General features: G+C 29.6%; 1 protein-coding gene across 12 annotated transcripts in view; it reads left to right on the top strand.

Annotated features, from left to right (window-relative positions):
* Tlk (Tousled-like kinase) overlaps positions 1–22342 on the top strand; it is a 277166-nt gene that overhangs the window by 245534 nt on the left and 9290 nt on the right. For all 12 annotated transcript variants that reach the window (XM_067046796.1, XM_067046794.1, XM_067046795.1 and 9 more), the window contains 10 exons: positions 7496–7598; positions 15640–15893; positions 17939–18061; positions 18142–18234; positions 18368–18615; positions 19253–19715; positions 20995–21086; positions 21177–21324; positions 21419–21530; positions 22202–22340. In XM_067046796.1, coding sequence (XP_066902897.1) covers positions 7496–7598; positions 15640–15893; positions 17939–18061; positions 18142–18234; positions 18368–18615; positions 19253–19715; positions 20995–21086; positions 21177–21324; positions 21419–21530; positions 22202–22340 — 1775 coding nt within the window. The remainder of the gene's footprint in view (positions 1–7495; positions 7599–15639; positions 15894–17938; positions 18062–18141; positions 18235–18367; positions 18616–19252; positions 19716–20994; positions 21087–21176; positions 21325–21418; positions 21531–22201; positions 22341–22342) is intronic.

The raw sequence follows: 22342 nt of genomic DNA on the forward strand, positions 1-22342 counted from the left end.
GGATCTGTTCTACAGGGGTAAGAAGAACATTATTAAAGTATACTGTTTCTTTGGTTTTAAAAATTATTATTGCCTACAGGTCAAAAACTTATAATGGAGATACTGAATATTTCTGTGGCTTGGTTCTAGGAGGTCCAATGTCTTTTTTTTTTTTTTTAATTTATTTTTTTTATACCAAACGTCTTCGATTTTGATAAATCTTTAAAATATAACCTACATTAACCTTTAAATCTCTGAGATATAACCTATCTTAGTTTATTAGGAATTGGTCTTTGTAGAATTAAAGATTTTCTCATTAAAAAACTTTTTGTATAAAAAGTACAAAATCAGACAAAAAAATACATTTGCTCGTTTAGAACCACACAGATTTATTGTATTATTAGACATTTTGGTGTTACTGTGTCCACATCTTCAGCGTAATAAAATTAACTATTGGTTTTTATAATTATAATTCCCTTTTGTATCCTATAAAAATAATAAGGTGTAGGTAGTTGACCGTAGATTAATGATTGGAGAAGTTTGTCGGGGGGTGCGGTGAGCAAAGAACAACATAAATAAACAAAACCATATTTATTTATTTTATGCCGACGTTTTGACCTGAGTTTCAGGTCTTCATCAGGGGTTGTGGTCTACCTTCTACGCCACAACTCCTGATGAAGACCTGAAACTCAGGTCAAAACGTCGGCATAAAATAAATAAATATGGTTTTGTTTATTTATGTTGTTCTTTGCTGACCGCACCTCCCGACAAACTTCTCCAATTATAAAAATAATAATTAATTTAAATTTATTAACATCCCCCCTGCCGCCACTTACATCCTATTATTAAACCACAACAAGTTAAATTTCCTTACTGTTCTAAATCACTGATTAAGTAACGTTGTTTGTTATAATAATAATAATAATAATAAAGGCTTAGCGAACCCGAAGGTTCGATGCCTATACTACTTACGTTTGTCCATTGGCGCCCGTCCAAACCTGTATCTAACAAATCAGACTTAACACGATCTTCCCGTCTACGTTTCGGTCGTTCCCGTCAGTTCAGAGTTGATTAATGTTTTAGGGATCCGTTCGTTCATAGTTAATTATAGTATTCGAAATGTAATATTAATATGATGACGATTTTAACGTATTATGTAAGTAAATTATGATTTTAAAATACTATTTTATTTATTAATTGTTTTCTCTATTTATTACCATGAATGGAACTAACAAATTATATAAAATTGTAGATGTATTGTTTTTTTAAACCAACAGTGAATTTGCTAAAGAGGGGGACAACACAATTTCCTCGAAACATCCAAGAATAATAATAATAAAGACTTAGTGAACCCCCGAAGGTTCGATGCCGATACCACCAATCATTTTCTACATACATCTGTACTGTGACGCCCCTCCAAACACAAATCTATAAATCAGTTTTAACGCAATCCTCTTACCCCTACGTTTCAGTCTAGTCTTCGGACGATTACTCGTCGGTTCAGTATTTATTAACATTAAGTGATACGTTCGTTACTCAGCCCTACAGCCTTACACGTCCACCTTATTCACCTCAACCCTATAACCTTAATTATATTCACTAGGTACAGTTCCTTCAATTCAGCGTTGTGTAACTTTCTAAATTCTCCCGTTAATTCATCTTTTTCGGTCTGAATAAAATCTCTAATTTTTAACTAGCGCCATAAAATCATGAATCATGAAACCGAATGGAGGTCTAATTTACCTCAGTTGGATCCATGACTTTGTGGTATTTTTATGAACTACAAAGTATGTGCGTAGGTCGTTCAATCTTACGTCATACCCTCAAATAATAATAAGTCGTTCTTGGCATAATTTACATTTATAAAAAATTAATCAGGAACGTAAACAGTGAACGGTGCTTTGTGAGTTAGCAAACTTGATGTTTTGATTGAAATAAATATGACCTATGTTAAGTACAAAACAATAAAAATAAATATTATTAATGAAATGGAGCCGTCGTTTAATGTTTATATCAAGTTATTCTAACTATTGAATGTGCATTAAATATAAATATTTACAGTTTATAAATGTTTACAGTTTTCATTGAGGAATCTTATAAATAAATATTTAGCTTGAAAAGCAAATAATATATAGAAGTTTGTTATTGAAGTCCGAAGACACTTTCGCAAATGTGCGGGATATTGCGTATCCATCGACCTTGAGTTACTTTATATCTCCCCTTATCAGGTTGCAGGAAAACGCTCGATTACTCAACCAATTTAATTTATATTTTCTCTAAATTAGCTTTCCTATTCTCAACCCTAACCTTTTTGCCACGATATTTGTACTTCCGCGTACTTAGGTTTTATAATACAGAACAACCTCGCTTAACCGTCGTAGTTGGATGCGGTTAAGTAGATGTAGATTTAAGGGAAAAAATCCAATAATACTTCAAGTCACACAATAGTTAAAAAATAAAATACAATATAACATCTAATACATAAGCGATGAGCAGAGATCCAATTTTCATACAGTAGTAAGTCCAATAAAAAAATCAAAATCGTGCCGTAAATTTCTAAAATTGTATATAAAACACAAATTCTACAGAAATCGACGTTATTGTTAATTTATAAAATCAATATACATAAAAAGCCTATTTAACCTACCTATCTATCTAACGTCGGCATAAATAAGTATTTTTTTTATGTTTTTCTTTGCTGACCGCACCCCCTGACCATCTTCTCCAATCAGTAATTTACGGTCAACTATCTACACCTCATTTCTTTATAACAATGAATCCAGGAATATTTATCCCCTGTGTTAACTTGTTTTATTTTTCAAGTGTTAGTTCAAGTGGTCAAATTTAGGCCATTAAAATCGAAATGTATGTAATTAGGGCTGAAAAGTAAAAAAATATGCATTTTATGCAGCAAATATTAAAATCATACATTTTATCCTAAAAAGAGCTTAACGATGCTTTGCGTTATTTCATAGTTTCCCATCCTAAATTATACCTTCAATAAGGAAAAAAATTATAAAATACATAAATATTGACATGTGACCCTCAGCGGGCTAAAGATGCAATTGTTCTAAAATCCAGTCGATTCTGATGGGTATATTAATATGTAATAAAGTTAAATAGATATACTAATTTTTTTTAAATTTATTTCTATACAATATTATTATTATTTTCATGGTGTTGTGTTAAATGTAAAATGTTTTATCATGTCAAATGTTGTAAGTATAGGATTGTGAGCAGCCCTATTTAAAGTCATGTTAAATGGTAAATGCATAAGAACTCTTAGCGGATTTTCTGATCAACTTGTTTTATAACCTTTTCTTCCAAAACTTCATGTTATTGTTTACTTTTCAGTTTTGATCAAAGCATTTTATAACAAGATGCCTAAAGTGAGTGAAAGTTTGGCTACAGAATGTCTTGTTGATCTAACTTTTGAGGAAGAGAATCAAGATGAGCTAATAAACAACTATCAGTACATTATAATTATTGTCATACATTGCTTTATTAGTTATAAAAACATCCAAAACAATACTAACACAATCAAAACACAAACTACGAACAAGTAACCTAATACGACAACAAACAAAATGGTATGAAGCTCAACTGGTCTGTTACGTGACGTCATTCAACATTTGGCAGACCTATTAACTGACTCTCAACCATCTCAAATGTTATATCGTTCTAACCTGCCACTTGAAGAAAATATTTCTCTATTTAACACTGACTTTACCATTTAACACACTTAAACGTGTTAAACTAAAGATAGTGAATACACCTAGAAGAGATAGTATTCGTGATCATGAATACTACCCCTCTTAGGTGTATTGGTTGTCTTTAGATTAACATGTTAAAGTGTGTTTAATGGAGAAATATCTTATTCTTATAGCATATTAAAACGATTAACATTTGACATGGTTGAGAGTCAGTTAATACGTATGTTAAATAGGGAATGACGTCACACAACCATTGTGTCTGTTGTCGTTTTAATAACTTGTTTTAGACGTTTTTAAAACTCAAATAAAACAATGGGTAAGTAATGGATGCTTTGGAAGCAAGAGTTAAACATTTGTGAGAAAATCCGCTAGGTGATCCTCTGCATTTAACATATAAAATGGACTTTTAAATGGACTTCTCAAGATCCTATACTCATAACATTTAGCATGTTAAAACTTTTTATATATTACATAATACCCATCATGAATACCCCCATTTTATTTGAATATATAAGCCATCTTTATATTTACCATATAATCAGTTATTTTTTTTCTATCAGCAATTTTCATTTTAACACCAGTTAAGCGGAATTATACTGTAACAACTGTCATTAATTTTTACAAAAATATGTAATCTGTAAGGTTCAAAAGTGTGTTGAATTAGGATCATATGACCTTCTTTTGATTAAAGCAAGATAAGATTTTATCTACGAAGACGAAAAAATAATAAAATTTAGGGAAATATTGGTTTTTGAAAATGAGTTTAGAAAGACTTAAAACTATAAATTAATTCTCAAATACTAGATTACTTACTAGTTAGTAAATAGTTAGTTTAGTAATGTAAATAACTAACGGAATATAATAATAAAGTACATAAATATAATTAACTTGCCAAAATTAGTTGTTAATTTAAATAGTTAAACATTTAAAAAAAAGTTTTAACTGTTGGATATTTAGTTGGGAGGTTTAGGAAACTCTTATCAGTTATTTTCCGACCACTATTATTTGTTACTATTTATAGATTTTTAACTACGCCATGCCATTGGAATCTTCCTTTGTTTATTTATTTTATTTTTTTTATAATTTTCATCTTGTTATACATATTATTTCAGTTCATTTATTTATTGTAATTAATATTATACTCAAATATCGAATTATTTTTGTATCTTAATTATTATTATTATATCAGCTCTTCTCATCTAGCATGGAAAATAATTTTATTAGAAATTAAAAATTAATAATCCAAGATTGAATTTATGTGTGCACAAACAAATACAACTATTTTTGCCTTTAAAAAAAATAAAATAACTACCGAAATATTTTTTTATTTGTTTCATGCTTATTGGAGACGTTTCGGACAATTTTTCATGATCTAGTCCAATCCTATCAGTATATTAAAACAAATTAGATCTTTTCAACCCTTTACATTTTCGTAATTAAAGATTATATTACATACTGTCTATGAATCATTTTAATAAATGAAAAAAGGAAAATTTCTAAATATTTTTATTTATTACTTTGTATTGATCCTTTATTTTGCATCATCCCCTTAAAGGATTTGTCCTGATATTAAAATTGTTTTGTTTCTTTTCTGAAATTGCGGTTACAACATATTATTTAACAAAGTATAATTCTTAATTATATTATTTCATTCTCAAATTTTACCTTTTAATTATATAGATGTGAAAATGAATGTAAAGGATTGATAAGATCTATTTTGTTCTAATATAAATTTAGGATTGGACTAGATGATAGGCAATTGCCCGAAACGTCTCCAATGACTCAATAAAGTAATAAGTGCATTCCTTAAAAAAAGAGATACAAAATTAAACCCTTAGACTCTAGTTGAATATTGAAAAATAATATAAATATTTTTATGGATGGGGGGGGGGCAATATAAATAAAATTTCTTTTGTAATAGTTCTAGTACTTTTTTATTAATTGATTAAATTTATTTTAGCGTGTTTTTTATTTGTAAAGCGAATATTTTTGTAAATATATTAAGTTACCATTTGTATTATCACTAACGTCGTAATGCCATGTTTAGTCAGTCTTATTTATCAGTCTAATCTCTTCTATTACTAAATGTTCTTTGAATTATTCGTTCTGTCTCGTATCGTTTTTGTTATCGCCAATGAAACCTTCCTAACTGTTATACTTTTTGTAGTTTTCTGTTTTGATAATCATCTATCTCGATATTATTCCTATAATCGCAATCGAAATGCCTGTTTAAAGTTGTTAATTATAAAATATCGATAAAAATGATTAAGGGAAAAAACCTTTTCTACCCCAAGGTATGTATATGTTCATATATTTATAAAATTTTAGGAACTTTACCCACCTATAGATGGAATATATAGTTGTGAGGGTAAATTTTGTAATCGTGTGAAGTTTCGAATTCAAGTTTTCATCGGAAATATACGTTTTGAGGTTCTTCGATTTGAAATAACTAAGTTTCGCAAAATTGTATGTTTTTAACAGTCATCAACCACCTAGATTATAAACGAAAAGTTTTATCAAACTGACTGAAAGGATGCAACTTTTTCGACTAAGTCGACTAGCCGAAGTGCCTAGATGATATTTTTTTTCAAAAATTTTTCCTTTAAAGTACTATTCATTTTGTTTATTGAAATAATTAACCATTTAGCATTTTTAAAAGTTATTAATTATGAAATAATTTCATTATTGACTAACGTAGAATAAATGAGTAATAGAGATATAGAAGTTCAGAGACTGGAAAATCGAAAGCAGCAAAACTGGTCCGATCACAATCATGTACACGACTTCGTTAAACTGTTTTATTCTTGGCATGAAAAAAAGTTTATATTTGTTGTGGGCGCCTCGAGAAAACTTAAAATATTTGCTGTAAAAGTTTAATCTTATCAACTTCTTGAGATTGGTATTTATTTTTTTAATAATTTAATTGGTATCAAGTTCAAGTCTAAAGACTCTTTATAAATTCTTTTAACAGTCCTACGTTTCGGCCATACTCGAGGACAATCTCAATAACAGCTTTTATTATACATTCATTTTAAACAATTTTAGCAACAACATCCAATTATTTAAAAACGTTTTTTAAGCTATTCTGCCCAGATCACTAATTACAAGTCATATTACTCTATGAAACAATAACTTAATTATTAATAATCTTGACTTAGCTTATCTCTAGTTACATATTTTGTCATAATTCATTAATATTTAAAACTTTTAATTACAGATAAACTTAACACTATCTTATCAACAAACAATTTTTAACCTTCCATACACTCAGGTCAGGCTTATTATTGAATTATCTTTTATTATTAAAATTCATGTATAAATTAATTTTGCTTAAAATCTCTACATATTGTTGGTTCAAATTTCAAAGAGTTTTGAGACTTAACCTTGATAATAATTAATTTATCTAAATTATTAATTTATTGTTTTCAACTTCTCGCCTTCCATGGCGGTAAGTGAAAGTTGTTCTAAATATATAATTTTATGTTAAATTTTTTTTTTTTTAATGTGGTTTAAAAGGTTTTGTTTCCTAATGATATTTAATTATTGAAAAAAAAAACTAACAACAATAAAGTTGTTTATAGTAAATCTTTTCATTATTTTATTTATTTATAAGATATAAAAAAAATGTTGTGTTTCTTTCTTGTTTATTCTATAAAATTGGCGTTTTGACGTGAAAGTTGGTATGAATGCGTGTGCCTACGTAATTGATATAATAAATGTGCTTATCTCCCCTTCCTTTAGAGGAGATAAGAATGCTTCTTGGTTCTTGTTGTATTGACTCATTGGTGATTGTCTGTTGGCAGATGTCAGCTGGTTCCCAGATCATGGCTCCTCAAAGTGGGATAATCATAAGCCAGCAGCAGCAGCAGCAGCAGGCTCACAACCAGGACTCCAACCTCAGCACCGGTAAATATATACCATATGTATTATATATTATGTATTATATATCATGTATTATTTATTGATATAGTTTAGCCCTGCTGCCATCCTTGTTCGCCATTTGGGATTGACCTATAATTTAAAAGGTCACGCTTATATAAGAAAATGTTTTTCATTAACTACAGCCTTAGAATAATTATTCTATAGAAATAATTTGAGGCGCCCTCTTCAGATTCTAGAATATAATATCTTGAGGAAAGATGATAAGCAATCGTTTTTGTGAATCGTAATCGAGACGTGTTTCAACTATGATTTCAGGCCCTCTGTTGTATAATATTTTAATTTAATTGTTTAGCTTAAACTGCTTTATTTTTTTTCTGATTCAATAAATTATTTAAAGAACGTTTCGGAAACTTGTTATCTTAAAGGACTGGTGTTCGATATTAACTAATTGTAAGTGAGTCATGGTCGAAGGTTATTACATTGTTATTAGCAAACATTTTAAAACTATAAAAGTTTTCATTTGTTCAGTTGTTTTAATATTTTACGACCGAAAATTTGTCACTGACATTAGTCAACCTATGATGTTTATTCTTTGATAATTTAAAATGTAGGTTCCACGGTGATAGCTATCGCAACTACTTCCATCATGTAGCCTATGAAATTTACTGTCACGACACTAGTGATTTATTAATCATAACACCAAACATATAAACTTATAATTCGTTTAAGATAAGTATTTTTGTTTTATATTTTATTTGCTTCTATTTTTATCATTCAATCAGCAATTATAAAATTTATATTGTTGGTTATCACCGTCTTAATATAATTTAATACTAATCTTTTGAGAATGACTAAATTTAACTGTAGAATTTTTGAAATTTTTTATAAAGCCCTTTTTTTTTTTTAAAAATAAGTATGTTCGTAATTATCAAAATAAAACATCAAAATTGTGTAGTTTAGTAAAATTCGTTAGAATTTCGTTAGCAAAATGTTCTTTGTATTTATAGTGGTTCTTATTTAATCTATGATTCATCATTTATTATAAATCTTTGAGGATTATAATCGGAACGTATTTCAGCCATTATTTGTCAACCAACAATATGACATTGATTGGAGAAGTTGGTCGGGGGGTGCGGTCAGCAAAGAACAACATAAATAAACAAAACAATATTTATTTTATGCCTTTTATATAAAATATCATTTTATTAATCATACCATTTTATGCCTTTGGCATAAAATAAATATTGATTTGTTTATTTATGTTGTTCTTTGCTGACCGCACCCTCCGACTAACTTCTCCAATGAGTAATCTACGGTCAACTATCTACACCTCAATATATGACATTCTTTGACAATTTAGTGTCTGCGATAGTAGCAAAGCTGATGCAGGTTCTACCATCGTGTACACTGTGAAATTTATTGTCATGATAGTAATGACTTACTTTAAGGATATACTTCTTAGTTGGTGGTACTATCAACTATATATGCATGCTTGACAGGATGTAGGCTACTTGATAGTAAACTGTCGGTCCTTATTACATTTATTAAGCATAATACCATTTTTTTTTCCATACCCTCCTGTAATGATTTTAGTGGATATTTGGTACGTAGATATAGGAGGTATGCTATATGTATAGCTGGGTGTTAAGGATATCTTGGATTGCCTTTTGGTATTATAAGGTTAGGTGAGGGGTCCAATGAAGGTTGTAACTTGGTTGGCTTACGCTAGTGGATTATTGGAACGGGGAATTAATCATAATACCAAACGTATTACCTTGTATTTATAACATGTTTGTCATTTTTCTATCGTGAGAGTTTTTGTTTTATGTATTGCTTGCTCCAGTTTTCATTATTCAATCGCTATTTATATTGTGTGTTAACAACGTATTCTCAATATAATTTAATACTGATATTTGAAGTGTTTGTATAATTTTTGAAATTTTCTTCAAAAGGCTTATTTTATTATTTATTTTTTTATGAGTATGATAGAAGCACTCAAAATAAAACAACAAAGTTGTGTTTTTAATTATTTTGTTATTTAATAAAATTTGTTAGAACGTTCTTTGTATTTACAATGTCCACAGTTCAATCTATATGATTTATGATAAATCTTTGACTATCATAATCGGAACATATTTCAACCATAATGCAGATTTTAGCATCGTCTACACCATTGATTCCCAAAGTGTGCCGTGGCTTCCCGGGGCGTCGCGAAATATTCAATTAAAAAAAAATTACAGCTATGGAAATTAAAAATTAATGAAGAGTGTATCAGTGATTGTTGTTCCTTGTTGCACCAGTTTGTAACCTCCAATGAAATTAATTTGTCTTGCAATATGAAATCCATTTTTGTTGATCACTTATCAGAGCTTATAAAAAAGTTCGAAAAATACTTTACAGCAGATAATGATAAATTTACATGGATTCAAGACCCATTTAGAGCCAAGGCTCCATCAGAATTTCCTTCTTTAGAAGAAGAATCTCTTATTGACTTGTCTTGCGATAATAGTTTCAAGTTAAAATTTGGTAGCATGGAACTTTCTGATTTTTGGATATTAGTAAAAAAAGGAATTTCCACCGCTTAGTGGTAAAGCTCTTCGAATATTAATTCCATTTGCTACATCCATTTGTTCGAAGCTGGGTTTTAGACAGTCGAAGTAATAAAAAGTATTTGTCGCTCGATAATTAACGTTGAACAAGAAATGAGGGACGCCACATCCAATTTTATTCCGAGATTTGAGAAGTAGTGTAGTGAACATCAAGCCCATCCATCCCATTAATAATTTTAATAATGTTAATTATCAATGGACGTTCAATAAATTGTTTGTGAATTTAAAATTCGTGTTTAATTTATTTTTCAACTCTGGTTCTCCAGTCTTAATATGGATACTATAGAAACAGTTGAAATTAGATATCTTACATTATCCCAAGGAAAATAGTATCTGTTTTTAATGTTTCGCTGATAAATGGGTAATCGCTTTTTAAAAGGAAAGTTTTCCAATTTTTCAAGGAAGTCTAAAATTTGGAAAAAATCTTATATACTTATGCAAGGTTTGCAATGCTATATCCTATCCTAAACAGAAATTCCAAACTAAAACCAGAAACAACTGTTCTTATATTTAAAACAATCCTCAGGCCACTGCTGATGTACGGTTGTGAAGTCTAGGGAGCGGCATCCCTCACGAAAAGGAAAAAACTACAATAATTTCAAAATAAAGTCCTAAGAATCGCAGTTAATGCTCCTTGGTTCATAAGAAATAGCCAATTGCATCGCGAATTACAAATGGAGTCAATAGAGGATTATATCAAAAAACGTTTCATGAAATAACACTCCTAGTTGCCGACAGTTAAAGGAGCAGTGACCTACACAGACAAGATAATCAGACAACCTGGGAAACCCAACCTCAACCCGAAGACTGAAGCCCAGTCATGCTTTTTAGAATTTGCTTGTTGGTTACTAGAAACTATTTGCGCACGTGTAGGCTTCTTGATAGTAAACTGTCGTACTTTATAAACTTACAACTTGTATTTTAAATAAGTCATCAACTTTTATGAGTTTATAACTTACTAGCAGAATGCTTCGCAATGCTTAAATTTATGAATCTTGGTAGATTAATTTAATACAATTGAAAGTTTGATATAAATTAATATATTTAGTTATTTATACATTGGATGATTAATGATTGAATCAATTGCTTATTATATCTATTTAGTTTATAGTGGTAAATAATACTATGTAATAAGCAAAAATCTGGTAAAAAAATAGAACTAACTTAAAGACAATTCAACTAATCTTCACGAAACCAATGGAGTTGGTTATAACCTATAATCTTCATCAAGTCGAATTGTTGTAGGGTTACGTTTGCTATTAGCATGTAAACAGGTATAGCTATACTTTCTTGTGATATTTAGACGACAAATATCTGTTGCATGTAAATGGGGCTTGACAGTTATCCCTTTATGAAAACTGTTGTGTCAGGGCAATAGTTCAAACGGTTGTCGGAAGAGAGCGTTAGATAATCAGACAGCTGATATGAGGTTAGGCCAGTTTTCGATAAAATTGTCAATATTAGCTTATCTCTTAATAGTCAATTCATTAATCTTATTTCAAGTCAATAATATATAGATTTAAATAATAAAGACAAATTTTTTTTAATCATTTCTTCTTAACGTTATTCGATTAAAGTTATTAAAAAAAAAAAACGTAATAGAGAATAATCATAAAAGACTGAAAAGAAACTTCTAAAAATTCCATTGAGGAGGCCCCTCACTTCCAATTTTTTTATAATTCACATGGAACGGACACACTAGAACACCAGATAAGTATCTCAGTGTACACCTTCTAGTACCAATGAAAAAAGTAGTAACCAATACGAATTATATAACGCCACACTTAATGCAACCTACTAATTTAATCTTTTTTCTGTTTTAGAGGTATCAGATAAAAAATAATAATTCCATTAGGAATACTTTTACATTTAACTAAGCCGACAATCTGAACTGCCCATTTAATACAAATAGATTTTATCAACACCAGAGGTTGCCAACCCCTGCCTTCGTCTAAAGACTTTTTTAGTGACACCTATTTTTTTTCTATCTCAAAGAATTCATCATAACGAGTTACAGATCTGCAAGAATTTATTAATACTTAAAATTGGTAATAATATTCAGACACTCCAATTTAATAATTATACTTTTTACATTTATAGTAATGTAGACAATTGTACACATGACATTTGGCTTTCCAAAACCACTCAAGTCAATTTTCATTTCTTAGATTACTTTTATCGACTTATGACTGTTTTTCTTATTATTTAACATTATCTTTTGCCTTTAAATTTTAACTGTTTTATTTTTCTCTTCTCCACTCAATCAACACGAGGAGGCCCCTCACCTCCAGATATTTTATAGTAGAATTCATATGGAACGGACACATCAAACCAAGAAGGTATTTCACTGTATACCTTAAAGTACCATTGGTAGAAAAAGGTAATATTCAATTTGAATTATGTAACCATATGTAATGCAACCTATTAATTTAATGTTTTTCTGCTTTAGAGGGATCAGAAAAAAAAAATTCTTTGATTTACCAGTTTTGGTTCTATATATCCCGAAATTAAAAAAATTCCTTTGAACTTTATAAACAAACTGTTCCTTGTTTCACCAACAAACAAGGAGAACAAAACAAATACACTTGAACTGCTAAAATCTAGACAGACCTCCTTTTATCGATTATTTATGTTTTTTTTTTAATTTAGGTATCATATATTTGTTTTCAGGTTCGTTTTTTCACATTTTTATGTACTAGAATAATTATTTAATTAATAAATTATAAAAAAAATTGTAAATAGACTTGAATAGATTTGAAATGGAATCATTCAAATAATGTTTTGAAATTTATAAACAAACAGAATTAATTTTCTGAGGAGAAGATGGACAGGGGTGTGGTCAATAAATATACACAAATAGAAAAAATGTATTTATCTGTGCCGACGTTTCTATTGTATTTCAGGTCTTTATCAGGGCCACCTTGGTGAATTTTTAGTTAGTCTTAGGTCATTATAACTTAATTTTTATCTGAATTAATTTTCATTCTTTGTTTCATCAACAAACAAAGACAAAGAAAAAATAATAAAAAAAATATATAATTTCTCCAATCAGCAATCTATGGTCAACTATCTTCACCTCATTAATAAAAAAAATAGAAATATATTTTATCTGCTCAAATCTAGACCTCCTTTTATCGATTTATGTTTTTGAAAATTTAGATACAATATTTTTTTTTCCATTTTGTCACTTTTTTATGTACTGGAATAATAATTTAATTAATAATAATAATTAAATTCATTAATAATGAAAATTGAAAATGGTCTTGAATGGTTTTGGAATGGAATGCCTCAAATAATGTTTTATTTTGATTATAATCAATTTTCATTTGAACTACCAACCAGCAAGAAAAAAAAAAAAGGAAAAGAAATGTATTGTGAACTTTTTTAATCTAAACCTACATTTATTAATTATTTCGAGTATCTTTTGAAAATTTAGGTACAATAAATTTAATTCATTTTGTTTTGTTCATATTTTTATGTACTAGAATAATTTTAATGTTCCTTAATAATAAAATCCAAAACTTATTTTTGTCTCTAATTTTAAGGAAACCTTCAATGGTATTTTTAAATCGCTTACAACTTTTTACTGTAACTTATTTGTATACAATTTTGAACTTCTGCAGTGTTTTTATGACAATAATTTTTTGGCTGATCATTATGAATGGTTTGTTTGGGTGAATTTGCCCTTAGTTATATTATATCTAGGGAGCGTGGTTAAAGTAATGATAATGACCGAAATAGATCAAATGTTTTATAAGATGCAGAAACATTTTAAAATTCTGACATTAGTCTAGTAAAAAATACATAAAATTTAGTTCTGCCTAGAAGTTAGTGTTAATTAATGTCTATTAATTTTTTTTTTAAATATTAAAAACTTATTTAGTAAAAAGTTTACCACTCTTTGTGGGATTTTTTTTTTCAGTCAATGAAAATAAGCATGTATTTTGGCGAATATCATGGAAACTGCTACTCTTCCAGTGAGGATTGTTATAAACTACTTTATTTGTATTTTTACAAAGTTTCAAAATGAGCCCTAATTGACATCTCATCATCAAATATTTTCTGATATATAGAACTTATCTCAAGATATGACTATTATTAATCACTATATATTATTATTTATGATTAGTTACAAAAGAATAAGTGGAAATTATACAAAGGGTTACACTTGATTTGTTTGGTTTTAGTTTAATCATCCTTATCATTTTTTTTTTTTTTTTTGCTATTAGCCAACAATTGGGATATTTCATTGACTTTTGTCACCTTAGTTTAGATTGATAGTTTTAAATGGTTAATAATTATGTTCATTATATGTTGATCTTTTATCAAATATTCACTTCATTTGTCCTTTAGATCTTATATTAATTTCATCCTATCTTTCCTTCCATGCTATACTTTTTTATAATCAATACTAATGCTGGAATGATCTTCCATTCCAAATTTCTTTTTTCTCAACCGAATGAGTATTTCATCTGAAAGTTTCTTTATATTTCAAAATTAAAGGAGCCCCAATGACATTTTCACTTCAGTACGACTCTTTTTCATAATGGTTTAATAAAATGTAATCCTAGGCTTTTCGTGTTTCTTCTGTTGTAATAAATATTTTTTCCCTTCTTTTCAGAGCTCAAGTGATCTATTATGAAATTATTTTAATTGTGTCTAATTTGTACTAATTTTGAAAACATTTTTATTTTTCTCTCAGAATCAAAAAATATATATCTAAAATAATCAAGAATGAATGCTATTTCTTTGTGAGTGTCTAATATAATTATTTATTTTGTTTTTTTAATTCTATATTTATATCTGTAAAGATCAGTGTTGCTTACATCTTGAAGTTTGTTTTATTTTTTCTCCATAATCGATCTTAATTAAGGGACACCTTCCATAACAATGAAGATTTGTGGAATCCTTTATTTAATTGCTTTATTTCCTTAATTTGTGTGATCATCTGAAAGGTTTTTAAAATTGTCTACCAACTTATTTAATGGAATGAATAATAGTTTATCAGTCTGGGACTAGGTCCCTTTAGAACAATTATATGGTAATTGTAATATTACAATAACTTATATTAGCCAAAAACACACTTAATTAAAACTTATATTAAAATTACATATAAATAATTTTAGATAGAGAGAAAAAAAAAGAATTAAAAAACTAACCAATTTAGATACATACAAAACAAAATAAAAAGATAGTTACAAATTATCTACAATATTATAATATTGGATTGGATTGGTGATGTAAAAGGTAGTTAAATAGGAGGATTGGTACATGACGTATGTTAGAGGTAATGGTAATATCCCTCGACCTTACATGTAAGCATTGACATTACAGAATCTGTATCTTGTGTGCTTGGTTAAGTCTGTATTGTAGTAGTCTCTTATACAGTATTTTTACCTGTCTATTTGATATATATATTTTTTCTTCTAAACATTGTATGTAATTGTATGTTACAGGTTCATCCCACAGTGATAAGGAGGCAGAAAACATTACCCCTGAGAAGGGAGGTGGTGGTCCTAGGACAGGTACTGAGCGGAAACGAAAGAGGAAAAATGACGATGGCAGCGGTGGAGGAAAGGCAAGGGCGACCATTATGGCCGACAAGAAGCTCGACTACTTCACCAAACATCCCCCTGGTACCAGCCCTATCAGGCACACGGGAGCCAAGAGTCCCTCGCCGGCCCAAGCCCAGCAACCTTCCTATCCCATGGTTAGTCTTTTCTTATTGGAGTTAAAAACATTAATGCTTATTAATTAGGTCATTTCAGTAAAATGACTATTGATTCATTTTGATTATAATTTGGCCTCAACAAAACCTTCTGATAGACACCATAGATTAATTATATTGCAATGTTCTACTTCCCCTAAGCACATTTATTCTCATTGCCATGGCTGTCCCACTGCGATAGTTTTTATATTCAAATACTTAATCTGTACCGCTACAACCCATGAAGTGTCAGGGGCTCAGTACTTTGTAAGGAAGTATTGTTACTAGACCAACGGTTGTGCAAGGAGGTGATATGGTCAGAATCACGCTCGACCGCCAGATTTTTACCCAATTTAAGAGCCTGGGTGGACCCCAGAAGGGCTTCAGAACCCACAGGAGTTGACTCACAGCTATAGTCTAACAGAAAACAATTTTCTGCCCAGCCGGATTCGAACTCGGGTCCTTTGAGTTAGTAGCCACGTGCCTTACCCTGAGGCTACCAGTGCTCCCATATTTAAATACTTACTAGTTCAATTTTTCAGACTTTTAATGAGCTTTTATAAATAAAAAATTTGTTAGCATTCAGGTTTTGAAAGTGTACAAAGATTATTCCAGTTACTTTTTTATCTTATTACAACAGGCTATGCAATATTTCAAAATATTTCTGAGAAAAAATAAACTACTGTTGTGGATGAAAAAATCTCAATAAAAATAGAAAATTTTTAATCCCTTCCAAAATTCTGAAATGTAACCTTGAAGTTCTAAATGTAATATTGGTGTCACTCTTTCACCTTTCACAAAAGCCAGACAAAAAAGATAAATTGCAAATAGTACATTTTGAATTACCATTGTTGTGGCTTGATAGAGCTAATGACCTATTGTTGAAATATTTTTTTTATTTTATTTTATTATTATCAATTATTGTTATCTTTATGGAATGAGCCCCTGCTTAATTAATGATTAGACAGTAATCTAATATTAAATGATTTTCTAGCCTAATTGTTATGTCTTGATTTTGGCTATGATGATACATGTGAAATTTTTGAATTCTAATTTTATTTGTAGATTTTGTTTTTATGTTTGGATTGAAAGTGGTTTTCAGGTAGGAGCTAATCTTAAAACATATAAACTTTTTTTGGAGTTGAGCTTTGTATTGAAAATTGGGAGCTGAAAATTCCACATCATTTGAGAATCATTCTATAAGTTGTCTAGATTTATGCAAGTAACATAAAATATTTTGATTAAGATTCTATATAAAAGAAGTTTTGTCCAAATAAACAGAATGAGTTTCTATTTTGTTTCTAAAATGAATCAGTCCTAAAATACACTATAAATGGTTTATTCGAACTAAGAAAAAGAGAAATTGGATGAGGTACCTACTAATGAATTCATAAATATTAAATTTCACTTTTTTCAAAGATGATACCAAATGAATAAGTTATATATCAGTCATATTGACTCTCAGTTATGAATGTAAGGCTCAGTAACTCCAAACATAATTGTCGATATTTAAACTTATCGATATTGATATTTATCTAAGCTTATCTATGTTTTATGAAGTGTATTAGCTGTGTCCTTTCCCCAATTAAATTTGGGTTGACATTCCTCCTTGATCTTCATGATGATCAAATGACCTAGAGTAACAAACAGATTAACTGAATAACATTTGAAATTTTTGTGGTAAAATAAAAACTTAGTTTGATAGAAAGTGATTTCAGTTAATTTTTTCAAACACAGCCTTATTACACATCTACTGCATGAAATTATAAATTTCAGCTTCATAAGCATTTCCATGGTAACGATTATGGTTTTTTAATTGTATGGTTACTGTTCTGTTCCTATTGGTCTATGAAGCATGATGGTATATAGTCTAAAGCCTTCCTCAACTAACAACTTGTTTAAAATAAGGGATTCTTCAAATTGATCTATTAGTTCATGAAATATGCTTATTCATACAAACTCTAGAGTTTTATAATAGTTCGATTAATTTTTCAATATTAAAAATAATAAATTTTAAAACATACTTAAAATAAAAATTTTTTTTTCAGTTTCCACCATCTCCGCAGGCTTCTCTGCTTGCACCTGGTCAAGCATCCTCAGACTACTCCTGTACCACTCTCATGCACCCACCATCAAAATTGCATGTTACCATGTTGTCCAAACAAGTTCAGGTATATATACATCGTTAGTATTCAATTTTATTTTACAAATCTTATTAATGATTTATTTCATAAGATTTTTTCTTGTATAGACTGACCTCACATGCCAAAGGATTCAAGAATTTGAAACCCAAGCATCATCCGATCTTGAAATGCGGAACAATAAGATAGACGAACTTAATAGGGTAAGTTTCCAACTTATCTTTATTTAAAAAAATAAAAGTCAATTCAGGATTTGTATTTAATATTTAAAATAGTTTAATTGAAATCGTTTGTTTTATTTTTTATTATTGTTTACTTTTTATATTGCTCATTCAGGCAACTGAAGAACTGAGGCATCAGTTAGCTGCTCAGGCGAAAGCTATGGAACAGCATAAAGCTCATACAAATAAGTGTATAGACGTTGTTAAGAAACTGCTCAAAGAGAAGTCTAATATAGAAAAGAAAGAAGCTAGGCAGAGGTGTATGCAGAACAGGTTGAGGCTAGGACAGTTTGTAACGCAAAGGGTTGGAGCAACCTTTCAGGAGAATTGGACTGATGGATACGCCTTCCAGGAACTTTCCAGGTAAACTTATTAAGAGCTTGAAATGTGAAACTGGTCGGATTAAGTGTACTGACAAAATTATTTTTTAATTCATCATAGTTGCCGTAACAAATGTTAGTCCTCGAATTTATCGAAAATACACACATCATATTAGACCCTGCCATTTTTTGTCCCTTCAATCTGTTTAAATCTTTCTACTTTTAATTACCTATATATGATATATAGTGAAATTTAGCACGTCACTTTTAATTTTCAATAGAAATTCATGTTTTAAGGTTCCCTGATCTAAATAACCAAGTTTCGTATGTACTGCCTAGCTCAAAAACAACACGTACAGCCTTCGCATGTCACGCATCAATTTATTCAAATAGCTCAACTTTTTAACTGTCCTCATTTAAGTTTAAAATATTTTTTGTTGTTAAAAGTGTTAAATGTATATTTTTTGAGAATTAAAGGTTGAACTTCTGCTAAAGTTTTGGTGTTGAAAAAAGAATTTTTCATTCTTCCCCATTGCACATATTTTATTTACTTGTGTTTTATTTTCTATTTATTTAATTCTCATCTTATCACAGTTACTTTGTCTCAGAATAGAGAATTTTTTTTTCCATAAGTTTGAACACTATTCAGAATTAATTTAACTCAAATATTTTTCATTTAGGAGGCAGGAGGAAATCTCAAATGAACGAGAAGAAATTGATAAACAAAAAAAATTATTAACAAAAAGACGGCCCAGTAATTCCGAAACTGGTCGAAAGCGAGCCGGCTCCTCTAGCGGTAACAACAGTGGAGGTAGTGGAGGAGGAGGAGCGGGCGGTGGTAGTGGTGGCCTCCACAACGGGACTGACGGCTTTCTCAAGCCGGATCCCGTTCCGACGATGTCGACGCAAGAGTACTATGAAGCTGACGAAATTCTCAAGTTGAGGCAGTCTGCCCTAAAGAAAGAAGATGCCGACCTTCAGCTAGAGATGGAAAAGTTGGAACGAGAAAGGAACCTTCACATCCGAGAACTGAAGAGGATTCACAATGAGGACCAATCTCGTTTCAACAGCCACCCTGTCCTTAATGAGAGGTACCTCCTTCTAATGCTCCTTGGAAAAGGTGGCTTTTCCGAAGTGCATAAGGTAAGTCTGACCAACATTTCATTATATCACTGCTTTTCTATAATAGTGGCACATCTTACATAATACTAATTTGACAGAAGTGTGTTAATATTTAAAGTATACATTTTTTCAAATATTCTTGTTAAACTTTATTCTATTATTCTAATTGTTTGTGTATTAGATGTTTGTGTCTCTTTTGAACTAAATTTACTACATGAATGTATTATGCCAGTACTTTATCCATTTTTCAAGATTTACCAATTTAAATATATATATATTGTTGTATTGTAAATTATGTATTATTTAAAGAAAAATCAGTAAAAGAACACTGAAATTACAATAAAAAAACAAAGTGAAAAAGATCTTTAATAATTTAAGTAAAAAAAAATATATATATAATTTTTAAGCTATTATAAAATGAATAGTAAAATTTTAGGATATGCTTGTTATTTATTCTCTTATGTTTTTCTTTGGGCCGGAGGATGACTTTTTGAGTAGGCACGTCTTAGTTTCATAATTGTCTTACCATGCAAAGCTGTAGTAACATTAGACTTCACATCTTTAAATTTTTTCTCTGAATATGAGTTTTTATAATTGTACAAATAAATGTGAAATTTATATGTTGCATCCTGTTATAGGTTTATCAAAAATTTTTTTTTTGGTGGTAGCACAATTAGTACTGTAGGAAATTATAGAGATTCCATAACTTACTGGCTTTACTTTGTTTTCTATAAATCTGAACTCAAAACTTCGAGCTGCACTTTCTATCTGCCATATGTATCAAGTTACGCCTGTTGATTTCAATCTCAATCAAAAACTCCTGAAGTTCAGGTCAAAAATATGTCACTATTCAAGAAAACTAATCGGAAAACCTCTTGAACATAATGAAACAACTAAATTTATGCCTTTGTTCAAGAAAGATTTAGTACAGTTTAATACCAGCTGATCTGTTCTTTTGGGGGAATTATAAAAAGTGAAGATGTGTCACTCCCTTTTGTGAAACTACACTATCTTTGGAACATGTAAAACAAAAAATTTGAAAAATTAGTTCTTTTTTTTTAGTTGTGTCATTATTCAAGCAAAGCAGCGTTATTGTTAATTTAATAACAACACTCAATTTCTTTTAGAGATTAAATCGCATATAATATACAATGTTCTTATAAATCATATTTTTCTGTTTTACTTCACAATTTAAGCATCTATTTTCAGAAACACGATTGGATTATTATCATGTTTGGTAATGTAATCCAAAATAAATTATTTATCATAATGTCTCTTTTAACATTTTCTTTGTTTTTAGGCTTTTGATCTTAAAGAGCAGAGGTACGTTGCATGCAAAGTTCATCAGCTTAATAAAGACTGGAAAGAAGATAAAAAAGCTAATTATATAAAGTGAATATATTTATTGTCTCATTTCTCTTTTTAATAATTATTTCCTAGTAATATATACTCTTAACTTAAACTATTTTATAATGATTCTAGGCATGCTTTGCGGGAATATAACATTCATAAGGCATTGGATCATCCAAGAGTAGTAAAATTATACGATGTTTTTGAAATAGATGCCAATTCGTTTTGTACAGTTTTAGAATACTGTGATGGACACGATTTAGACTTTTATCTTAAGCAGGTATATATTGTCTCAATGATAAATATTGCTAAAACAATTTATGTTATATTATATTACCAATATTTAATAAATGTATGATTTTTTTTTTTTTTAGCACAAGACAATAGCTGAGAGAGAAGCGAGATCTATTGTAATGCAAGTAGTATCAGCCTTAAAGTATTTAAATGAAATTAAACCTCCTGTAATTCACTACGATTTAAAACCAGGTTTGTCCTACTTATTTTCTTTATAACAGTGTCTAAAAATTTCTTTTAACTTTTGTAGTTCATAGTAGGCAGATGGTTATTGGAAGACGGCAGAGATTCTGGCTAAACTCACTTCAGTTTATCCAGAATCATTGCTGAAGCTCCCTAATGAAGACCTGAAATAAGGTCGAAACGTCCACATGAATAAATAATTTTTTGTTTATTTGTGTTTTTATGCTGGCCGCCCCTTTCTCCCCCCCCCCTCTCCCCCGACCATCTCCACTTATTTTAGTAGACTGCATGAAAAAAGGTAGAAGGGTATTTTTACTATGTTTCCACATTTAGTTCCAACACGGTTAAGTCTGGATCAGTTCAACCTTTAAACTACCAATAGTTAATAGCCTGAACTGTATCAATGATCCCTTGTTGCCTAGTACTCCTATTTCATAGTAAAATTAATATTATTACTGATTTTTGTATAAATTTAATTGATATTAAGTTTTATTTAAGATTAATGCAGGCATTATAATATTTGGTTTGAGTCGTCAAAGTGTTAGGTAATAGAGTGAGAGTTGGCAACACCACAGTTTCTCAGACCCACCTTATTTCGTGCTGACTACTGTACTAGTTATTATTTTTTTGATCTATAGCCTTTTATGAACATTATTTTAATGTGAGTTATTGATCGACAGGAAATATTTTACTGACTGAAGGCAATGTGTGTGGTGAAATAAAAATCACAGACTTTGGTTTGAGTAAAGTTATGGACGAAGAAAATTATAATCCAGACCATGGAATGGATTTGACCTCTCAGGGTGCTGGAACCTATTGGT

Source organism: Halyomorpha halys, unplaced genomic scaffold, assembly GCF_000696795.3.
Source record: "Halyomorpha halys isolate HHAL.00 unplaced genomic scaffold, Hhal_1.1 Scaffold78.1, whole genome shotgun sequence".
NCBI lineage: Eukaryota > Metazoa > Arthropoda > Insecta > Hemiptera > Pentatomidae > Halyomorpha > Halyomorpha halys.